Below are 22,896 nucleotides of genomic sequence, written 5' to 3'. Positions count from 1 at the left end.
ATACAGAGTTGTTCTTACTGCTGTTGAGGAGTTGAAGATGAAAGCCAGGTAGGTGAAGTCCAGGGCTTGAGAGATCTGTAAGACAACTGAAAAGCACTTCTGTAGCTAGGCTGCTACTTGCCTAAGGCTGGGATGGATATCCCTTAGGCATTATGGGCTGTTGTGATGGTACACTGTAAGACAACAAAGCATCTTGTCAGAGAAGGACCTGGGGGTCCTGGTGTACACAAAGTCAAACCATGAGCCAGCACTGTGTCCTTGTGACAAAGAAGGCTGATGTGTCCTGGGCTGTACTAGGAGTGCTGCCAACAAGTTGAGGGAGGGAATTCTGCCCCTCTGTTCAGCACTGGTGAGGCCACACCTAGGCCAGTTCTGGGTTTCCCAGTCTAAGAGGGATACTGATGTACTGGAGAATCCAGCAAAGGGCTGCATAGATGATTAAGGGACTGGAGCATCTGTCCTACAAGGAAAGGCTGAGAAAGCAAGGACTGTTCAGTCCAGAGAAGAGTAGGCTCAGGGGAATCGTAATGTATGGAAATACCTGCAGGAAGAGTGCAAAGAGAATGGAGCCAGGCTGTTTTCAGTGGTGCCCAGTGACAAAGACAATGGCCATAAAATGAAACACAGGTGGTGTTTCCCCTGATCATCAGGGGACACCTTTTTTTCATAATGTGAGGATGACCGAGCACCTGCACAGTTTGCCCAGAGATGATTTGAATGAGGTCTCTGTCTTAGGAGATTTTTCCAATCAGGACATGGTTCTAGGCAGCCAGAGCTAGGTGGCTAGATGACCTCAGCCATTCTGTGAAGACTTGCTGCTGCTCCAATGAACTTGACATTATCAAACTTGAACTTGACACTGCTGTTGTATAATGTGTAAATTTGTAAGGGGTTTTTTTGCAGGAGTAGGTCTTCAGAACTCCTACTGTAAACTTCATTTGGTGGTGGGGAAGATTTTGATTAACTTCTGTTTTGAATTGTGTGGCTTTATATTCAGCTGTGTGGTTTTACAGCCTGGCCATCAACTTGTATATACTTTTGTTGCTTCACAGAACCTTTTTCAAGGTAAAAAGACTGTGTTGCAGGCCACATTAAAACTGCAGGATGTAAAGAAATAATCCACACTTCACAGGGAGTCCCACTGTCTGTGGGTTTAAACCAGTTTGGGACAGATTTGTGGACTTGATGCATAGTTTCTCTTTTTTTTTTTTTTTTTGCTAAGTTGGCTTGAATTCTCCCCTTTAAACTTGTGAAGAAGAAAAGCACAATATCCAGTCTTGTGGCCTTCCTTATGGCCTTTGCAGGGAGGCAAAAGAGCTCATTTGTCAAATAGGCAATAGAATTGGCTTGACAGCCAGTCAGCCAGCCCTGCACAAAAGCTGGGCAATTAGCATTCTGAGCCATGAACCTGAAAGAGAGCTGGGGGTGGGGTGGGGGCAGTAAACTCTAGGATGAATAAAGCTGTCTATACATGGATGTACTGTATAGCTCACACTCTTGCAGTGTTTTCAGGCACGCCAGGCTTGGGCTTGTACCGTTAAATAGTTCATCCATGGCAGCTGATTTCCACCCTCCTCCCTGCAACAGTGACATCACCATTGTTAACATATAAAGAGCCTGTATGGAGCCTCAGCAACTTATAGCACTTTTGCTCAGCAGCAGGGGAAAACGTTTATATTTCATTGTTTTTCTTAACCACTTCAAGTCATGTCTTCTGTTGACTCTTTAAAAATAAACTTGTACAAAATGCCTATTTCCCTCCTTGGTTGTATATATTAGATACTGCGGTCTTAAGGCTGTTCATGGTGTGATACCAGCTTGGGAAAATAAGTTTCCCGGCTATCTCCAGGAGATTTATATTCAAGAGTAGCGTGCCTAAGTGATGAACTGCTGCTATGTCTTCTGAGACCTTATAAGATTGTCCATGGAGAGGGACCTTTTAGAAGGAAAGCACTGTGGTTTTGGGGTAAACCCTTAAGTAGGAGGTAGCAAAAGTAAGAGACACTAAAGTAGGGTAGAAATCTTGCAAATTTTGTTGATTTGGTTTGTGTATAAAGTTGACTGAAATGAAGAGAGAGAAGTGAAAGAAGCTGACAATGTGCATGAATTTGGCTTCTCAGCTCTCCTTGTTAAATCAGCGTAACAATAAGATGCTTCAGCTCAGAAGTCAAGTTGTCTGCAGTTTGGAGTACCAGTATGGTACCTCTGGGTGCCAGCAGTGCACCCATTCTTAGTGAGCAGGAGCTCTGAATCTGGATCACAAGTTTTAAGATAAAACTTTTACTTGTATAAGGTGATTTAGGTCTGCTTTGGTGTTCTCGGACAAGCTAAACTCCCTACATGGAAGCAATCACAATTTGTCAGATCAAATCAGTCTCTCCTTGCCCTGAAGTGAAAACTAAAGTTGTTTTTGAGAAAAAATTATCACTTCTCTAATTGTCCCAGTGAGTGGCAGACATCAGGAAGGAGTGATGCACTAGTCACTCCATAATTGTTGTGCATAACATGTCTATCACACAGTTCTTCTAAAAATTATTGCCAACAAGGAAACTGTGTACATATCCTATGTTCCTTACAGGCTGAAGGATACCCAAAGCCTCTATCTCGTCTCTAAGATAGGGCTGTGTGTGGGTTTTATAGGACTGGAGAAGAGAGGAGGGGATACACTATTACACTTAGTTTAAATTTCAATACATAAAGATACATAATCTAAACAGGCAGGGTCTTAAAAATGATTTACTAGTGTTCCAGTACTTTATAATCATTAATCCTGAAAAGTCTAAAAATCTTGTATATATTTATGCCAGTTATTCACCTATTGAACTCTGCTTTGTCAGGACAAGAAAGCTAGGCTAGTTCTTCTCCTCTGTTAGACTCTTGAAAAATACAGTTCTGCTATTATTACTGTTTGCTGTTGGAAATGCAAAACCAGCAAAAATCAAAGGAATAAGATTTGTCAACATCCCCCACCTAGTTTCTTGCTTGCAGAGGCAAAATTCTGGAGTAGAATTAATGTGGCATATTTCAATAAAGTATTGTTCCGTTCATTCAGATGCCCAGCATGGAGAAACGGCATGAAATTTATGACTAACAAAGCAGAGAGATATTCTTCTGTTTTAAAATCATGCTTTTGAAAATACTTTTATTTACCATCACCCCCCAAATGTTCCTGTTTGCCAGTGATACTAAGTCCTACAGACAAGCCTGGGAAAACGCTGAACCTCTGTTTGCAAAAATAAATGTTTCAGAACATTCTGTATTGATATATCTTGTTCTGATATTCTGGGTTTTTTGTGTGTATGGTGTAGGGTTTTTTTTTTCTTGCTTGTTTTTGTGGTGGTTTGGTTTTGTTTCTTTTCCTCCCAGTAATGGGATATCACAGCAGAGTAGTTTTTTTTCCCCATCTTGGAGGAAACGGAAAATAAAAAATAGCTGATTTCTCCCATCCTCCTGTACTGTTGAGTGCTCTTCTTTTACGTGCATCCTGTGGGCCAAATTCCATATAGACTCATTGTATTTCCTCTTTGATTCTTAGGCTGATGATTCTCCAAAGTTGTCTCTGACTCATGATGCCTTGAATTTTCATTACTGGGTCAGCTTTTCAAAATTACTGCTGCCTGGAGTGTTTTCAGTTGGAGCCATTCTCTCCTGTCCTGCAGTTTGCTACTGTGCGTGTTAAAGCGGCAGCTGTTCAGCAACAGATGATCCGGGAATGTCACTGGTTTGTTAGTGCACTTGTGACTCCCTTCTCTTTGGCCCCATTAGGAACCCAGGAATGCATCAGATTGTGTAGGTGTGACAACACTGGGTCATTGCTCCAGCCAAGATGTGTGTCTGGCTTTGGTCTCAGCCTGTGAGGGCTGTCTGCTAAATGCAGGCAGTGGGGACCAGCAGGAGAAGAAGTGGTGCTGAAGATCCAGCTTGCACACTCTGCAGGTGTTGCAAGGTTTGAGTTCTTTTTAACCTAGTTCTAGTGTGATCTTGGGGACTGAATGCCTGCTAGCGGTTGGAGTGTGAGTTATGTTCCAGGGGCACATCTTCATTTGTAAGGAATCCTGTCTGTGTGCTCTGAGACTGTTCCCTGGTGTGAACTGAAGCACAGCTTGTGTGTGATCACTTCCAAAAGACTGCTGGATCTGACCTGAAATATTAATGTAGATGTGCACCAAAGGCAGGAGCTGGAGTCAGGGGTCTGTCTCTGGAAAGTACTGCAAGTTGTTCTGATGATCTTAAAGAGTAAAGGACGGAGAAGGGTTTAGGTGTGGACTCTTCCTGCTTTTGTATGTGACCATTGCTTCCTTATTCTTTATTGATGGGATAAAGGCAAACTATTGTGCAGCTATAGTATCAGTAGGGGTGTTCATGAGCTCCTGTGTTCAAGATCAGCATCTTCCCTTTGCCTTGTTCTCCCCTGAGCTATACATGAGATCCTACTTGTAGCATGGTGGGCTCTGGCCATGGGGAAAACATGACATGGCAACAGAGGGGACTTGTCAGGCATCTGTCAGGCTGTTTTTCTATCTGTGCTCACATACCATGAGGAGAGGACTCCAGTTCTGCAGGAGTTTTTGTTGGGCCTGGCTTGGTTGTCTCACATTTCTTGTTGGGGTAGAAGGCACCCTTGTGTTGAGGAAAAGAGCAGGTCCTACTATTTCATTTGATTTCTCCTGAATTTGGGGTGGAGTAGAAATACAGGGTCAGTCTTTCCTGTTCCATATGTCATTGTATCCTACTGGTTGAAGTACATTTCACAAACGAAGGAACTTTTTTCACAACTTCACTCTTACTTATTTTAATTCACTTATGGATTACACTTTTGTTGTTTTATTACACCAAATAAATTTTGACTTGTGTTGGATTAAAATACTAAATAGCAACTCATGGACTTTAATGTACAACAGGCTATGAAGGGTGGAGGAACAGAGCAAACAGATGAGCTGGAGATAAGCCAAGGAGCATGTCCTGCTGGCTCTCCTCGTGGGACTACAGAAGAGCACTGGGTTGACACCATAGTGAGAAGTAAATTACTCAAGTATGTAGCTTTGTACAAACAAAGCATTTCCTGCCAAGTACAGGTTACACACATGCCTAAACTACCACGAAAGTGATGTGCATGTACCTCAAAAATAACCGTACTTCAAAACAAGAATGTGTTTAGAGGAAAAAGTTGTTCCTCCTTTTAGATATTGAAATATCAGAGTACTTTCAACTATTTGACAGTCATGGTTGTAGTGGGCAACTGTAGTAGTGTTGTTGAAGAAAAATACCTTGCATTTGTAGAAAGCCTGACTTTAAAGTATTTACAGGTGGTTTGTTTAGGTCTTGCATTGATGCAAGAGAGAAGTCGACAGTCACAATATATTGCATGACTGACTGCTCAGCCAGAGGATTCTGAGTGTGTCATGGAGGATGCTGTGTTAGAATATGAGATTGCTGATCCTTTGCTCAAGCACCTCTGGAAGTGTTTTGTATTGGTTTTGGCTAAAGATGAGTTGAAGACAGAATTGGTCACTACCAGATGTCTGTACATTTCTGTCAAACTTTTCCCAGGAGTAGCTGTTGCAGCCAAAAAATACTTGATACTGTGGTAGTTGGTGTAGTAGGCTTTGTAGAAACTTCTAGTGGATCAGAAGAGTATGTGCCTAGAGGACTGTACATTTAGATCTTAACAATATAAAGTGAGATATTATTCCCCAGTCGTTGCCCTGCTGCTTGAAGCAAAATATGCTTTTCTTAAGGGTATTGCACTGCTGTATCTTCAGAGAGCTTATTTTTAAGTGTCCAGAGTACAAGACTGGAAAATTTTATTCTAAGCAGTAAGCAGGAATCTTCTATCACACTACCGCTGTGTATCTCCACCTGTAATCACAGAGAATTGTCTGTGTTTCTCATTCCCACTGCTAGCTATTGTTTTATTGATGAAGCCTCTCTGAAGATTGTGTATCCTGAGATGTCTCTCCAGAATACTGATAACTTGGGGTTTGTATGCAGAGAGCATACGGAGTACAGATGAGAATTGAGTAGCATGTACTTTGCATTGTCAGGATGTGTTATTTGGGATTTATCCAAGCTAGGCTTATGATTGCCATATGCAGACTAGCAACAGATGCACATAAAGGTGCTTTCCAAGGACAGCAAACAATGGCAGATAAAGCCTGTGTTGTTCTATTCAGTATGTGTTGGACCATAGCTACCCTGAGGAGTGACCAGCCAAAATGTGGCATTACAGGGTGCTAAGAGCCTGGCAGTTCTAGAAAATCAAGTAAAGGGAGAAAGGACAGGAGTGGGAAAACAGTATGAAACTGTCTCAATAAATTTTATTGCCATTGAATTTAAAGTGAGTGTGACAAAATGCAAAGTGGTGTGTTTCTTACTACCACTTTTATATTGTGACTGTCTTCTCTAACACTATTGTCTATGAAATTTTACTTGGATTTATTTTAATTTGAATTTTCCTACTTTCATATGGAAAGAAGTTGATTTAGCATAGTAGTTTGCTTTGAGTTTTTTGTTGAATTATTTCTGTTGCTTTGTTTTTAAAGAAAAGCAAAGTTTCTTATGAAGAGAGACTTAACTCTTCAGCTTTTTTGGATTTTTTTTTTAATGTAAATACAAGTAATACAAAGGAAACATCTTTTTCCCAGTGACTGTTTTTTCACTCTACTACACCACAGTCCATTAATTCCAAAATCAGCTAATGTTAAAAGAAAAGAGTAGTAGTCGTTGCTTTAGGGCAGAATTTATTCTCATCTTATGGTAACTATTTAAGCACAGGGGAAAGGACTTCAAAACTTTGTGAAGAAATCATTTTAGTAGTTGTTTTTCCCCTTGAGGCAGAGCTCATGCTTCTTGACTTGTGTAGGGCCAAGGCCTTGATTTTTTTCAAAGTTTTGTATGTCGTTGGATTATCCTGTTTATATTGCTTATTATTCTTAGCCAGAAAGTTGGCTTGGATTTCTTTTCTATCACAAATGTAATGAAACAAAAGTAGTGGAAAAACTTTTGCACAAGTTGATGTGTTAATGACAGGTAAGTGTTCATTTCATCTTGGTGTGTAGCATCTCTCACATAGATGGTACCAGAAAAAGGGACGGGCCCTCTGCTTTGCTTTGGTAGCATTGCTGGCTTGAGTTGTGTTATATAGTTCCTTACATCTCTTTTTGCTTTTTTAATGAATGACAGTAAGGCTAGTACTGTATGTGATGTAGGAGGAAAGTGATGAATGTGATATTTTTTTTTTAATTAAAAAAGAATTTTTTTTTCATCCCCCTCAGGCTGTAGTAGGAGGGAGAAGAATATGCTTTGAGAATGTCATTCATCCTGTTGGATTATTGTTCATACTTTAGGATTAGGTTGTAGTAAGATTTTTCTTTGGGTTTCAGCCTTTTCTAAGGCTTCTTGATATATGCATTGGTGAAATTCACATGTATATTTTGTCTACTCTGTCCTTGTCTGCAGGATTAAAAAGCTTTGAGTACTGTCTTTACTACTTGCTCAAGTTTTGCTTGGGAAACTATGAAAGTGGTTGCAGAATACACGAAGTAATGTGTTAGAGATATTGGTTACGTGACAATTGATATGTTTTGAGTGGTTCAAAATGAGTATGTGTGTGTATATATATATAATAATCACAGGTCTAAAGCCACAGTTGTGAACGATCATCATTAACAGTGTTACTATAAGCTTCTGGAAATGAGGTTATGATAAGTTCCCTCTAAATTGTTGCTGTTTTGGGACTATTTGAAAGAAACAAAGGGGATATGAACAGGAATAAGAAAAAGGACGAACCTTAGAGTTTTGCAGATGAGGAGCTGTAGATGTAGAGATCTCTATTGCTGCTTCTCAAGCCACAGCATCATTCGGGCGTTAGAGGAAGCAGTAGTCCAAAGTACTCAGCCTGGGTTCAGGCTTCTTTGAGGAAACACAGCAGTGTGCTTTGCATTGACCTACAGCACTGGGGAGGGGAATGAAGAAATAGTGACACTTCAGCATTTTTTTTCTGCCAGAAAGCCTTAGGAAACTGTAATTGTTCCTGTGCAAACTCACTGGAATAGAGGAAACTTTGTACTTGCTGCTTGATACAACCCATCTGTTCAACATCAGCCAAACTCTGCCTAAAATGTGTTCAAAAAATTAAAATAGTTCCTCAGGATTACTGGTGTCCCAACCCAAGCTTTGCTTCTAAGGCAAAAGTGGCATTACAAGCAGACTGTGCTGTCATATCTGAAACACAGCATATGTGATTTAACGTATGATAGGTCTACCCTAAGTCAGTGTAAACCGTGTCCCAAGACAAGTTCTTGAATTGTCTTTCGTCCTACTAAGAGACTTCATTATTTTCAAATTTTTCCTGCTAACTAGTTATTCAGTAGCCATACTTTATTTCTAGAATGAGGGTTTGGCGCTGTAGATGCCTGAAGTTGAATTGGCCAGATATGTAGTTTGTTGAAATTTGTTGAAAAAAAAATTTTTTTGCAAGATGCTGCAACCTAGGAGCTCATGTCTAATATCTGACAATTGCTGTAAATAATGAGCCTAAATGCTAAATTCAATATGGTTTTAATGCTTTTAACTGTTTTTTTCTATCATAACATGTAACTGTGTGTTTACATAAATGATGTATATGATTCGTAAAATGTATCTCAGCATGGGTAATAAGATGGAGTTTTGTTCAAATATCTATTCTGAGTTTCTGACAGACTACTTCTTATAGCTACACAAGCAGAAAATGCCCTGTGGGTTTCTCACCGAGGATTCTTCAAGAACATTTTGTTACTTATTCATGTGTTGATTCAGAAATATTGCACGTAATGGCACTTTTTATCTCTTTTGGGATACAAAGATTTTCTTAATTGTGTTTTCTTGCTGTGCTGTGGAACATTTATTTTGCTGTAGTCTTCTTTTTTAAGAAGAAAAATGCAGGCAGAATTTGTGCAATGGAAAGCTGAACATACTTTTTATCCCTTGGCATTGTCTCTTTCTCAGGGAGTGCTGTCCAATATCTCCTCCATCACTGACCTGGGAGGCTTTGATCCTGTTTGGCTCTTCCTAGTGGTAGGAGGAGTAATGTTCATTTTGGGATTTGCAGGATGCATTGGAGCTTTACGAGAAAACACTTTTCTTCTCAAATTTGTAAGTAGCCTTTGCAACTGTGACATTTCTCATTTACACAGCATGCCATGTTCTCTGTTCTGTTTTACTGTGTTAAGCTTTTAAAATGTATTTTGGAGAGGAAGGTGTTATCCAGTGTCAGAGTACCATGAAAGCACTTAGCTTTTAACACTTTACAGCTCTTCAGTCTCTGGTGCTTACTGGTTGTGTTTTGTTGAAGTTCAGAACTATTGGTGATAAGAATCGTATCATGGAAGCACTGCTTTTGATATGGATGTAGCCTAACATTTTGCTTCCCTGCCACAAGAGAAAAATTTCTTGTGAGAATCTGTGTGTTGAACTTGGAGTCCATAACAAGCTGCTTATGAAATATGAGGGATGTAGATACAGCAGTGAATGTGACCCGTGTGGCTTCGGCTGTGCAAGGGCCCTTCATGGTACAGAGGAGGCAGATTATGAGGGGTTGCTGGCTGATATCCCCAGTCTGTGCCATTCAGCTAATTGGAAAAGGCTTCATTGCTTTCAATGCTGGGGCCTGAGAAGAAGAAGAGGAGGAGAATGTGTCCGGGATGCATAAAGAAAATGGGAGTTTTCTTGAACTCTGGGCTGGATTGTTGGTTAGGGAAGGAGCTGCTGACATACAAAGGTACCTCAGTACGCTGAACTTCTTTAGCTAAGTAGCCGGGTTCTATATTTTGAAAGACCTCCTCCTGTGAAGATGAGGGTAACAGTGTCATGTTCCCTTTTAGGTAAATTGAAGATTTGTAATAAAAAAGATTCTTTCATCCACCACTCCCATTTCCAGAGGTGGGCACAGCCTGGGTGGTAGTTGTGTCTTCATAACCATTAACTGTTAATATATACATGGAAAAGCTTCCAGTGAAATAACTGCCTCCAAGTGACACATTTGGCTCCCACAGACATGTTGTATAAGGGGAGGAGGCAATTGAGAGTCACAGTTCTTGTGGCATTTATAAAGCAGCTTGTAACACTTTTTTTTTCTTCTTCCTTGCTTCTCTTAGCTTGCCTAAAATGAACCCATCTGCTCTACCAGAAATAGCTTCCCATACAGCAGCTGCAGCAGAAATTAAAAATGCATCTGAACACACACAGAGAGCATATTAAAATAAAACTCAAAAGGCACAGTTGCAAAGGGGATGGACTTCCAGTATACCAGGACCCCTGTGTGGTTTAAAACAGTGTAGACTCAGTGGAAATGCTTAGAGAAAGTGGCAGATCGTTAGTAATGCCTTTGGCCTCCATTGCATTTGCATTAATCATAGCAGCCTCATTTAGTTTTAATGTGGATGTGAGTCATTTCATAGACATTCTGCTCCGACTTAGTCATTAATTAATTTCTGCTGTTACCAATTTCTGCTTTGTCTGCTTAGACGAAGCTTTGCCAGTGAGAGGATCTAAAGCAAAAGTCACGTAGAAAGCATTTTACTGGCACTGCTGGTTGTTTATGCCCTCTGAAATGTAGTGCCTATGTAGAAATTTAAGATGGGTTTTCAAGGGCCCTACATGTGGTGGTGACTGGCCGTCTCTTGAAATTTACAGTGAATTCTCTCTGATCGCTTTGAAAATCTTGGTGAAATGTCCAAGGTTTGGACATTTGTTAGCATTTTTATTATTTGTTAGAATAGAATTAAGATTTCTGTACTACAGCTCCAATGAAAATGGTGTGTTTTTCATTTAAAATTTCCTGTGTGCCAAAATGGCTTGAACTTGCACTGAAACAGATAAAGCATTATCACTGGATATAATTGTGAGCTTTGAAAAAGTTTTTGATCAGAAAGTAAAATAATTTTAGCCTTTTTTATTTTCTTCGTAGTTCTCTGTATTTCTTGGAATTATTTTCTTCTTGGAGCTCACTGCTGGTGTTCTAGCATTTGTTTTCAAAGACTGGATAAAGGACCAGCTGTATTTCTTTATAAACAACAACATCAGAGCATACCGAGATGACATTGATTTACAAAACCTCATAGACTTCACACAGGAATATGTAAGTTGGACTATGTTTATTTTCTTGGTAAAGCTTACTTTTAAGAAATACCTGCTCTTATTTTTTACTTTCAATCTGTTTTGTTTCTTCAAGAGCAACAGAAATATTCTAGCATATAATACTTTTGAATATATGTATATTTGTCTTTACAGAACTGCAAACATACAGCACCTGTGAAAAGTGGCTTTATTGATGCATGAATGAGTAAAACAAGATGGACAGTTGGGGTGGCTTTTCTTGAAGACTTAGAGATAGTGTGTCAAATGCACAAAGTTAAAGTATTTTGTTGTAGAAGCTATCACATCTGTTTAAGAAGTTATTCCTTTTCTAAGCTTGATTTGGTCCTAAGATGAATGTTGTTGCGGTTTTAGCAACATTTGCTGTGCTACACCGCACTGCAGAGTGGCAGAGGTATTTAGTTGGTCCAAATGAAACTACAATGTTATTTCTTCTGAATTTGACTTAATGGAATTAGCCTAATGAAGTGGGACACTTGTGGAGTTCTTGTAGGACATCTCTAAGTGATGCCATGTCTGTGCTTGGGAGGGAAGGGTGAAACCAGTGGTGCACCTGTTTGTGCAGGTTAAGCTCTGTAATTTATCAGTGTGTGTGAAGAAGTCTTGCATTGACTTCAGCACACAAGGTGTGCCAATACCTTCCCTCTTCAGTACTCAGTTCTGGCCTGTTTTGATGAAGTCCTCTTTGAATTTGGCACTCTGTGGCTAACATAGTTAAGTGTTGGTTGAATTCATGTTTCCTGATTTTTGAACGTTCTGCAATTAAAATAGTTTCAATGCTTGATTTGCTTCTCCATGCCTGGGGGGAAGAATGGTAAGTAACAGGATTTGGATCCTTGCACTGTTTTGAATCTTTTGCGAGAAGGTCAGAGGTCACCACAGTCTGAAAGCAGTGGTCCACTTGTATGCAGCCAAAGGCTACAGTCCAATTTTGCAGTCACTACCTAAAGCTTCCTCTCCTAACTGGATTAGCACTCAGCAGATAAGCCAGGGCCAGCGCAAGTTGTGAGAGCGAGTTACTTCTTCAACCAGTAGAGATAGTGCATGTAGACTACATGTTCAGGTATTGCAAAGAGAACTGTGCTACATCTAGAAAAAGAGAATTGCTATTCCACCACTTTAAAAAATGTGGTTTGTTTGTGAGGTTTTAAATTTTACCTTTTTTTTAAAGTTGACACAGATGAGTTCATTGGTGTAGCTCCTTAAATGCTGTAAACCATCAGTGCTTCACTGATCTCCAGTCCATTCTGTGTATGTTCAGCAAAGCACACCAATTCCTTGTGTGTTCAACATGTTTTGCCAGAGACTAAGCCTGCCTTTTTGCAGATTTACTCTTTGAAGAATTCAGTATTAGAGGTGTTAATTGTGCAGTGTGTGATGCTCAGGGAACAATGTGTTCACACTGTCCGATGTACACCCAGGCAAAGTTCCCCCAAACTGGCAAAAGGAGTAGCTGTACCAGTGTAGCCCTTGGAGCTTGTTTTTTTTTGAAAATCCAGGGCCCATTAGACTGGACAGAATATTGTACTCTTGGCTCGAACTGTCCCTCAGGCCTGAGTTTGTGGGCCTGTGCAACTTTGTGGTATTGTGTAGGCTTATCAGCTCACCCACGGGTTTCTCTCCAGAGAGCAGCATAGCAGGGTGTGAACATAACTTGAATCACATGATAACTTTGGAGCAACTTACAGGTCTGGAATGGTATTTTAAAAAATGACAACCCCAACCAAGCAAAAAAAAGCCAGCTTCAATGAAAGCAGTGGGAGTCTCAGATTTTGCTTTGAAAGCTAGAGGGAAACTGGCAGCAATGATGCATGTTACTAATGCTAAGATTTTTGTTCTGAAATTTAAGAAGCTCTTCCTTTTTTGTTTTAGTGGCAGTGCTGTGGGGCTTTTGGAGCCGATGACTGGAACCTTAATATTTACTTCAATTGTACAGATTCCAACGCGAGTCGAGAGCGCTGTGGTGTGCCATTCTCTTGCTGTACTAAAGACCCTGCTGTAAGTGACAGTCAAGAGGGTAGGATGGGTGTGCTGTTCCAATTGTAAATAACTCTTCAAGATTTTTCTTCTTTTTTTTTTTTCTTTTTTTCTGGAGATTGTGCATAATAATTGACTTCTCACCAACCTGTATTCTTTTTGTTTTTGCAGCTCAGCTTTACCACTAGCTTTACTTCAGTCATCAAAAATCATAAGCTAACTTAAGTCTTTATTTTGTGGCTTTTATTAAAAAGAGAGAACCATGGGCTTGGCTGAACATACGTATTAATTTTAGCAAGTATAAAAAGGAGAAGCTCTTAATGAGTTGAAGGATGTAAGCTTTCAATTGAAATTCATTAGAACAGGAATGCTTAAGATCAGGCACTTTAAAGGAGGTATAATTCATTATTTAATGCAGTGTCCTGAGGCTGCAGCCAGTTTGACCCAGTTTGTGCCAGGTACGGTGATGAATGACAGTCTGTGCCCTGAGGAACTGGCATGTTTGCATTAGAATCTTGAGTTGGGTATGGATATCTTTACATACTCTTTTTTTACCTTTAAAATTACTGCCTGTCGTAGAGTCACTTGAAATCAGACTTGAAAGGTCAGAAATTGTAGCGGGAGCAGCTTTTTAGTAAATTTTCACGTCTTTTTAAATATTTATAGTTCTGGATCACTAAGTGGAAAATGTTGGAGCCATGCATTGCTAATGTGGACATGATTAAGAAGAGCAAGGTAAAGTGTAGGGAATCAGTTCACTAATAGCGAAAAGCTTGGAACAGGAATGGGTGTGTACATGGAAACTGTTATGTGCCTAGCACTGTATACATTTGACTTTATATAGCTTGAAAGAAGCTGGCTTTGAGTGCTTTTATTATCTATCAATTCAGCTGTGGCTTTTTCTCCACCTGGAATGACTTACAATTCCTTGAATGTATTAGTCTAGCACAGACTGAAGTTAGGTGAGCTGCCAAAAGGCACCTCAGGTGCTTCCTGCCTTGCTAATAATGCAATGCAGCCACTGCTGCTGGCATCCAGTTGCTGCTGCTCACCCCCTCTCCTTATACGGCACTGCCACTTGCACAAGCTGGTTCTGGTTCCTTTGCAGTGAATGTGTCTTCACAGTAGTTTGAATTTTTCTGACAAACATAGCTGAAAATGTTTTAATGAGATATTAAAACAAAATGTAGGTTAGGCTCAAACATTACATTATGCTTAGGATTCCCTCTACTGTTTGCCTTTCTGCCTACCCACCCACACAGAGGTCATCACAACCCAGTTTTAAAAATATAGTTGTTATAAAACCAAAGCAGTGACAGCAGTACAAGGTAATCCTATAAATACATAATCCATCCTAAAGTTCTCTCTTTCTCTCTCTGTTGTGTAAATGGCTGTGCATTTTGTTAGGGTGTGATGCTGCAACCAGAAATTTAAAGATAAATCTCATTCTTATTCACTGTAAGGAAACAACAACCTTAATGGCCTTTAAAGACTGAAAATATTAGAAGTCATGCATACAATTAAAATAATTTTAACCAAGCTGTGGTTGGTTCAGCTGCAGTGATAACATACAGGTTTATTCTGTGGGAAAGCTGGTCTGTCTCTTTTAGAATTAGGTTTCAGTGTTGGACTGATGCAAACAGTTACATGGATGCCTTATTGTTTTTAGTTTAGCTTGAATCAGGAAGTGGTAAGTTTAAAGTGGGATAAAATAAGTCTTTTAAAACTACTATAGTTGACTTTGATGAAGTTAAGGAGGTTGAAGTGTTCCAAATTCCTGTACAGGCAAGTCTAGAAAATTTTTTTTATTTCCATTGCAGTTTTCGTACCTTCTTTTGGGTAACAAATTCCAAGGCTAAAGGCAGAAGACATTAATGATGAAGCAAGTAGGCTTTTAGAACAAGGAAGAAAACTTAAAATCTCTCTGTCAGAATCCTAGGCACTTCTACATCCTTGAAGTCTGTGGCACTTAGATCCTGGAACAGAAGCATTCATCTCATTAAGAGATACAAGTAGCTCAAATTTTGAAGGTCCATTAAGGGAATCCAGTTTGGGCAGCTGACAGAGTGTGACCTCTTGTACTTCCTGCAAAGTGAGGAAGCAGAGGAGCTTTCCATGCTGATAGGAGATACTTTTTTCCATATGGCTGCTTTTTAAAATCCATTTCTTGACTGCCTGCCTTTCTCACTTCCCACAATTTGATTAAATTGTGCTGTTTGGTACACCTAGCTAAGATTGGCTGATTTTCTCACTTACTTGAGTAGTCCTTCTTCTGCTCACTGTCGTTATATGATAAATCAGTAACTTAATATTTTGCTACCATTGTGGCTGATGCCAAAAGTTTCATGCTTCATTTTATTACCATGAAATAACTGTATACAAAGTAAGCACACAGCTTAAGCTGCCAATGGGAAGCACTTGTTCACTAGGGAAAGTCTGCCAGAGCCTATTTTATTACCTGTGCTTTGGGTGTACTAAAGGAAAGGGAGTAGGCAAAAACCCTCCTTTCCCATTGGTATCAAGCTCCTATAAGAAAGAACAGGCAGTAAGAGCATATTACTCCATCTGTTCTTTTTTCTTTCATGTTTTTGGAAATGAACTAGATACTGTACATATTTCTACAGACATTCTCAGAAAGAACTTGCAGCTTCTGCAACAGAACTGCCCCTTGTCACCTCTTCATTCTGCACAGACTGAACCCTGAAAATGATAACAGTACTCTTGGCATATTTTTTAGTACAGACAAAACGTTTTCAGCAGAAGGTTTTAACATGGATGGTCTCTAGTCCCTTTACTTTGACTACTAAATGCTTGTATCTGGAACATGGAGTTCACCCAAGTGGAGGGCTGGTTTTCCCAGCTTGCTGACTTGGGAGATAAAAAGTTTTTTGACCTTGTGCTCTTGTTTGCTGTGAATAATTAATAGTGCAGAGTGAAGGAGGAAGGTTTTTTTTATTAAAGCAATATGCTAACCAAAGTCTGGGTGATTGTCTTATTACATACAGGACCAACTCCAGGGAGCTGGAAGAACGTGTTTGGGAGACATTTTACTGATTGCCTCTCTTCTCTCTCTCTCTCTCTCTTTTCTAGGAAGATGTTATTAATACTCAGTGTGGCTATGATGCAAGGCAAAAACCAGTAAGCTTTTTTTTCTTTACCTTAATGTGGTATGTTAAGGATCTGAATCCCCGTTTCGAGAGGAGATTATTCTACTGATGGCGTAGTTGAATGTAATTATCTCTGTTTTCTTCCCTCTTCTCCTTGGCAGGAAGTTGATCAGCAGATTGTTATCTACACTAAAGGCTGTGTCCCTCAGTTTGAGAAATGGTTGCAGGACAACCTTACCATAGTTGCTGGTATATTCATTGGGATAGCATTACTGCAGGTAAACATCATGTTCCATGTAATGAGTTGCACAGAGGAATAAAAGATAAAGTGAATATATGACAGGGGGAAACTGTATATGAGAACTGGAAATGCAGTGTCAGTTGCCTGTTCATGGATTTTAGCAGTGGGAACTAAATGTTTGAGGCTTTCTTTGTGTTAAGGAATATTTAATTTTTATCTACAGGGATGCATTTTTTTCTTCTCAGCTTTCAGCAGGTCAAAACTAACATCTGTTAGATAAAGCTTAGGTAGAGATTTTTAAGCCTGTACAGACCTACTGTTTCCAGTGGTGCTTAAATGAGCAGCAGAGAGCCTTTAGGGTCGCTTTGAAACAAGACTAGAACTGTTAATTAACTGCAACCCGCTGTGACTATAAAAATACTGGTGTTACAGGAGTTCTGCAATATTCTTACTTCTTCCAACACTTACTGTTAATTTAATTTCTACCTCTGTTGTTTCTTTCATATCTAAATTCTGTATAACCTAAGGAGTTTGCCTATGTGAAAAGAGTTGTCTTATGCTCCAAATGAATAAACTGTTGTCTCTTCCAGATATTTGGGATATGCTTAGCCCAGAATTTGGTTAGTGACATTGAGGCTGTCAGAGCCAGCTGGTAAAACTGCTGAAGTAACCACAACAAGACACTGGACAACCGAAACCCTCTGAAACCTCCAGTGTGTCACTCCGACACCAAGCTGTATGGACATGGGTGACAGGGAAGCCTTCTCTCCCAAGTAGTCTCAAGTCTAAGTTCCTGATATTGCAGTGAACTCGTGTTTCTTTGGGGTGGGGGAGAGAAGAGTGGGCTATTGAAAATCTGCTGCTCACTACAATTTTTTTTTTCTTTTAAACCACCACTTTGAAAGCTGTTGAGCCGTGAATCTCTACTGTATTCTTGATTTTGAGTAACAAGTGGACACTTTTTTAAATTGGTGTATTCAGTGAGACAGAGTTGCATTGTTGTAGTCTGTGGATATGCTGTTTATTCTTCATGTCATGAGCTCTTTGATAGCTGCCAAATATTCCTGAGATGATGGTCTATCTCCTCACCACTCTGTAAAGGAACAATCTTCTTGTTTTCACAGCTAAACATAGCTACAGGCCTAAACCCATGAAGCAGGAAGCAACTTTCTATGCATCTATTGTACAGTAAAAAAAATTGTTTTTAAAACAAGGGAAATTTTTTTTTTTTATGCAAGCTCCCAACCATCTCCCTGTAGTACTTTGAGGCTGGAATCAGCAACAGGGAGAATTGCTTAATTTTGTCAAGATCTTTTTTCCTTCTCCACTGTTGTATGAAGGGAAAGGAGTTTTATATTTGACAAACAAGGGTTGCTGCCATACCTTTGGATATCAGTCTCTTAAGGCAAGGATGGGATATAACTGTATAAATGTATGAAAGCAGTGTGGATGTTGGGTCCAAGTGAAGAATAATATTCAAAGAATGAATTATATATTAACTTAAAAAAATTGAAACTTATGTATCTGATATGGCAAAACCTTTTGTTTCTCTGAAATTTAGTGTAACCTAATGTATTTAGGGATCTCACTAATATTAATGCTTTGACATACTCATGCGAAGCTTGTTTCTTTGGTCTGTTCCTAGTTGGGGCTTTGGTCTTTCTTTTTTCTTTTACTTTTCTTTAATTCTTTTTACTTGCATGAGCTGTGGAATAAGAATCTGTGACACTCCAGTGCTTTAAATATGTGCATATGTTTTAATACAGTCTAATCCAAACTTATTTATTGATAAATGCATGTGATTATGGAAAGATCATATATCCCATTCTCTTGGAAGTCGGAGAGAACAGTTTTTGCCAGAGTAAATGCTTACCTCCAGTGAACGAATCCATGCTATGGGGATGTGTCTCCCTTTCCCGCTCTAAAGGCAACAAAGAGCTTTCTTGAAGCAACAGAATAACAGTCTTAAAATAGAAGCATTTATTAGGATCAGCTAAGACAGACCCTTTTGAATTGGACACAAGAAAGCAGAATATGGAAAAAAGCACAAATAGTGACAGAAGACTTAGATCAGGCTCCATCCAGCTTAGCGCTTTTGATTTGTTCTTCTTCACTAATAATAGTGAACTTAAAGACCTGACCATGCCTTGGGTAGTTTATTGCACTTTGTATAAATTGAGCTTGTTTTATGACCCTTCTCAGTATCTCCTATACCAGTCCTGAAAGCTGTGGTGCTGCTTTGGTCAGACAGCTGCAAAGGGAGTGTAGCACCTCTTTGTAAGAATGTAACATCTTTCTCAGTTGAGTTTCCTAAAATAGGAGGCATGTGGAGTAGAAGAGAGGAATACGTTGCTTTCAAAGCTTCCTTGTTGTGGGGGATAAATAGAAGGCTGATCTGATGACCTGTTAAGGCCCTTTCTGGTCCTGTGACTGTTAAACAAATGAATATATGTACCCTTGCACATTTGGCTTTCTGTGCTTTAGTTGGCCACAGTTTTTCTCCCCTCTGAAGGCTGGAGATGGGCATGCTGGTGCTTCACAGATGCCTCAGACAGACCCATTGTCCTCCCATCTTTGAGCATTACCTCATCCTCTTCTGGTTAACTCCCACTGACTGGCTCTGAATCAGGCAGCCTCCATATCCCTTGGTATCTGCTGTTAAAGGCCAGACATGACTCAGAGTATTTTTTTAAAGCCTTTCAAAGCACTTATAATTCACTGTCCTTAATAAAGTTGGTTCCACCTCAGCACAGTGTTATCTTTTTCTTAGCCACTCCTCAACTTGAGGAGTTACTGGTTGTTTTTCCCCAGAGGGACATACTATTTTGCCTGATAGTTGCAGGACAGACAGATCATCAGCACCAGTGTTGCTGCACTGAGACAAAATGGTGCAGGGAGGAATCAGGGAAGCGGGGTTGAGGAAATAACCCCTCCACCAAAGAGCCTTGATTGTGATCCTGGGCTTTGGTTTGGAGGGAAAACAAAAAGCCTAATTACAGAAACATTCCTTGTTGCCACTGATCTTGAATTCTGCTGTTGCTGCTCTGAGCTTCTGAAGATAGCTTCATTCTTCTACTTGAATCTCTGCAGTTGTACTGTATTGGCCTTCTGTCTTGTCATGCTGTTCTCTGAGTTCCAGTCTGCTGGCTGTGCTGTTGGCAGTGTCACACTGATAGGAGGGTAAATGCTCCAAGCTGAGCAAATCTTGTTCTCGCAACTTGCACGTCTACTCACAAATGTGCAACACTTCTGCTGAATCCCAGAATGACTGACTGTTCTTACAAAAACCACTAAATAACTTATTTTTCTAGAGCTTGTCTTTATTGCTGCAGATGTGGATCCTTTTCCCTCCCTCATTTCCAAGAGATACTTATTTACTCATTTTTGCAGTTGTTTGATGGATGTGCACTGAATGTTTAGGATTAGCTGTCTATGTTACACATTTAAATCCCACATGTTTTTTGTCTACAGATCAGGTAAGGTGTCCTAGAAATGTCCCATCAGCAGCTTCTCAGCAGCTTAGGTGTCCGGTTTGGAAAGCTTGTGGGAGGCCTTGGAAATCGATGTATTAGTGTCAGAGCCTGCCAAATACAAGCAAACTTTCTTTCAGGAAACTTTGTAAAGTTCAGGTGAGCTGCGAATAAAGCACAACTGCTGGCTGCAAGGGCTCAGTGTCTAAAGCAATAAGATATGGTAGGTGCTAGGACTCCATGGCAATTTCTAGCCTGCCTGGTGTGGTGGTGGGGTTAGATGTGGGTTCAGAGATCAGTCTAATTATCTTTAATGTGCAGTAGTTGTTCAGAAATTTGTTGTCAGGCTTATGGAATGTGAAACAGCTCTGTTTGCTGGGTGATTCTTGTGGAGTAGTGGCATTGCTAATGAGGAGTCTGGTAGCTCAGCAGCAGCCCTGGCTTTAAAGCTATTTCCATATATCCCATTGAGCCCTGCCAGAGGGCATCACAGTCCTTGCTCCTCTGCTTTCTAAATACCCTCTGTATTCACAGGCCTTTCTGTTGTTTGGGGTTTTGTGTTTTTGTTTTTTTTTTTTTTTTTTTTGATTAATAGCCTAATGGACAAATGTTTGATTCATCTCTGTCTGTTATGGTAGCAGTAGGATCTCTTTGCTTAACATCCATAATTTTGATTGTGCCCCTTAGAGTTTCAAGCTGTGGGGGTGCTTGCTCAAGTGTACTCTGTCCCGAAAGCCTTCTTCTCTCCCCTTTGAGAGAGATGCTCATTGTAGTTCTCGTGTGTAAATAGTGTTTGAAATGTAAATAGTAGCATGCAGATTAAATGATTCTTGCACATGACTGCTTTTCATCCTGAAAGTGTTCATTATGGATAGGAAAGGTGTCCACCGGGAGAGTTTGCTGGTGAATCCCGAGTGGTTGTCCGGGCTGTCCCTTGCCCTGATGGAGCAGCAGGAGCACCTCAGCCTGTGCTCGCATGTCTGCCCAGTGGGTGGGTGGCTGCACCTGTGCAAGGTGAAGCCCTGGCCAGCCCTTTGGGCTCTGGCTAGTGGCAGGGCCTCCCTTGCCTTTTCCCTTTGCTGCTTGGCATTAGAACAGCATTAGACTGTAAAGTGGAGAGTTGGTGGCAGCACCTCCTACCAGTTTGGGAGGTTGCCATCACTTGTGGCAGGACTAAACATGGTGCTATAAGAACTGTCCTGGACATCAATCTGTGTTTCTACTACTTTAGAGATGCCCTTGTTAAAATTGGTCTTGATTAATATGGTTGGTTATGAGAGAAACTATTGTCTGAATTTTTGATTCTGTTTCCCTTCTTGCTGTGTTATGTCTTTTGGGTGCATTGAAGTAGCAGTTCTGCAAATACCTAGGAAGGAGATTAGACCTCAAAAGGTGTCAAGCACTGCTGAATGTTCCAATTCCAGTTCCTCCCTTTTTGTTTTTTCTCTGAATCTTTTTCAGATACTTGTAACAGGTGATGAAACTGTCTAAAACAAATGAAATAATACTTCTCTGATCTATTAGCTACCAAATTTTGCCACTTGAAAAAAAGAAATAAAAACATCTGTCTCCCTTAACATGCAGTATAAGAAGAAGTGTTGTACTACTAGCGTGCACGAGGCAGCACTGCTAGTTGTCTTCTGTGTTTTGGCGATATAAATGTGTTAATAAAAAACTCCATCTGTATGTGTGTTCATGTTCACGCTGTGTACATAGCAGAGATGGACCTTGAGCTCTGGGGAGATCAGGAATTTGGGTTTGTGACTCAGAGCTGTTTCTGATATGTATATTCCAGATTAGTTCCAGCTGAATCTTTCTCTCTGGTTCATCTGAAGGTGTACAGCAAGGTGTCAATATTTACCCTTTGTGTATCATTCCTTTTTATACGAATGTATTCTCTTGTGTTCCTTTTTTATCAGTTGTAAAATTGATTGTAAAAGCCAACTACACATACCGATTGAAAGTATTGCTATAACAGAACTGCATGCCCAGTAGAGTTTGACTTGAGCTTTAGTTTTCTGAGTTCAGACTGGTTCCCTTCAGTGTAGGAGAAAAGCATAGATCAGGTGCATAATGTATTACTTGTCATCTTTAGCATTAGACTGTGGTATTGTATCACATGCTGATCTCAATGGATGTAACTGGAGTCTACTTAGGAAGTTAATGCAACTTCCTGGTAATTCATTTTAAGCTATTGAAAATGGTCTTGGTCATGCTACTTGTGTTCTTGGGTTTTTGTTTTTTAATAGAGGCATTTTTTAGGAATGTTTTAATACACTTATGATGGACAATACAATAGTTTTAATAGTTGTGCAGTATTCTGTATTTACTTGAAGTAAATCATTTTATATGCAATTTGTTAGATAATTACAATTTTATAAATAAAATTGTGTGAAATATGATGTTGTGAATGTGTATGTACTCTTGATGTAACACTTAATATTAACAATAGAAAGATACATTCATGAAAAGTTTCTCCAGGAAAAGATCCCTACCTCCTTTCCTCCAAACTAACAGGGGAAATAAATCCCTATCTCTCATATGTGTTGTGGAATACTGTGTTCTAATTAAGTCACAATGCTCATGCCACCAGTGGCTGCCCTTAAGTGAATAATAAGCTAGTATATGAAGAGCATGTCCCCACGTGAAGAGATCCCTTATTTGCTGTCAGCTGTTGTTGAAGTCTCTGCCTAATGAACACACTCTGCTTCTTTCCAACAGGTTGCTGATGTTCCTCAGGCTGCAGTGGTTGCGCTCTCCCCAGAATTATTCTGGTGACCCTGATGTGTTCAGAAGTTGCTGCTTTGTATGACTTAGACAAATGAAACTCCCACCTCCCTTTTCAAAAGTCTAAATAAGTGCAACATGTCCTTAAACAGAAGTAGTGAGAACTGGCTTACATAATTGTGCAGGTAAAAATGGGTAATGATGTCTTCTGCTACTTTGGATAGAGGAAGAAGCGGACTAC

The 22,896-nt window shown here is 39.9% G+C and overlaps 1 protein-coding gene across 2 annotated transcripts in view; it reads left to right on the top strand.

Moving 5' to 3' along the window:
* The window catches only part of TSPAN5 (tetraspanin 5), an 85,557-nt gene extending 63,227 nt beyond the window's left edge, over positions 1–22,330 (top strand). For both annotated transcript variants that reach the window (XM_042049735.1, XM_042049734.1), the window contains 6 exons: positions 8,986–9,132; positions 10,946–11,116; positions 13,006–13,131; positions 16,201–16,248; positions 16,379–16,495; positions 17,049–22,330. In XM_042049735.1, the coding sequence (XP_041905669.1) occupies positions 8,986–9,132; positions 10,946–11,116; positions 13,006–13,131; positions 16,201–16,248; positions 16,379–16,495; positions 17,049–17,114 (675 nt within the window). In that variant the 3' untranslated portion in view covers positions 17,115–22,330. The remainder of the gene's footprint in view (positions 1–8,985; positions 9,133–10,945; positions 11,117–13,005; positions 13,132–16,200; positions 16,249–16,378; positions 16,496–17,048) is intronic.
* The last annotated feature ends 566 nt before the right edge of the window (positions 22,331–22,896 follow it).

The sequence above is a fragment of the Corvus kubaryi genome, unplaced genomic scaffold, assembly GCF_017639235.1.
Source record: "Corvus kubaryi isolate FWS band 111438036 unplaced genomic scaffold, C.kubaryi_AGA036_p1.0 71, whole genome shotgun sequence".
NCBI classification, from domain to species: Eukaryota; Metazoa; Chordata; class Aves; order Passeriformes; family Corvidae; genus Corvus; species Corvus kubaryi.
Note: the sequence above shows the minus strand (reverse complement) of the source record. Positions and strands in the feature narration are given on the sequence as shown.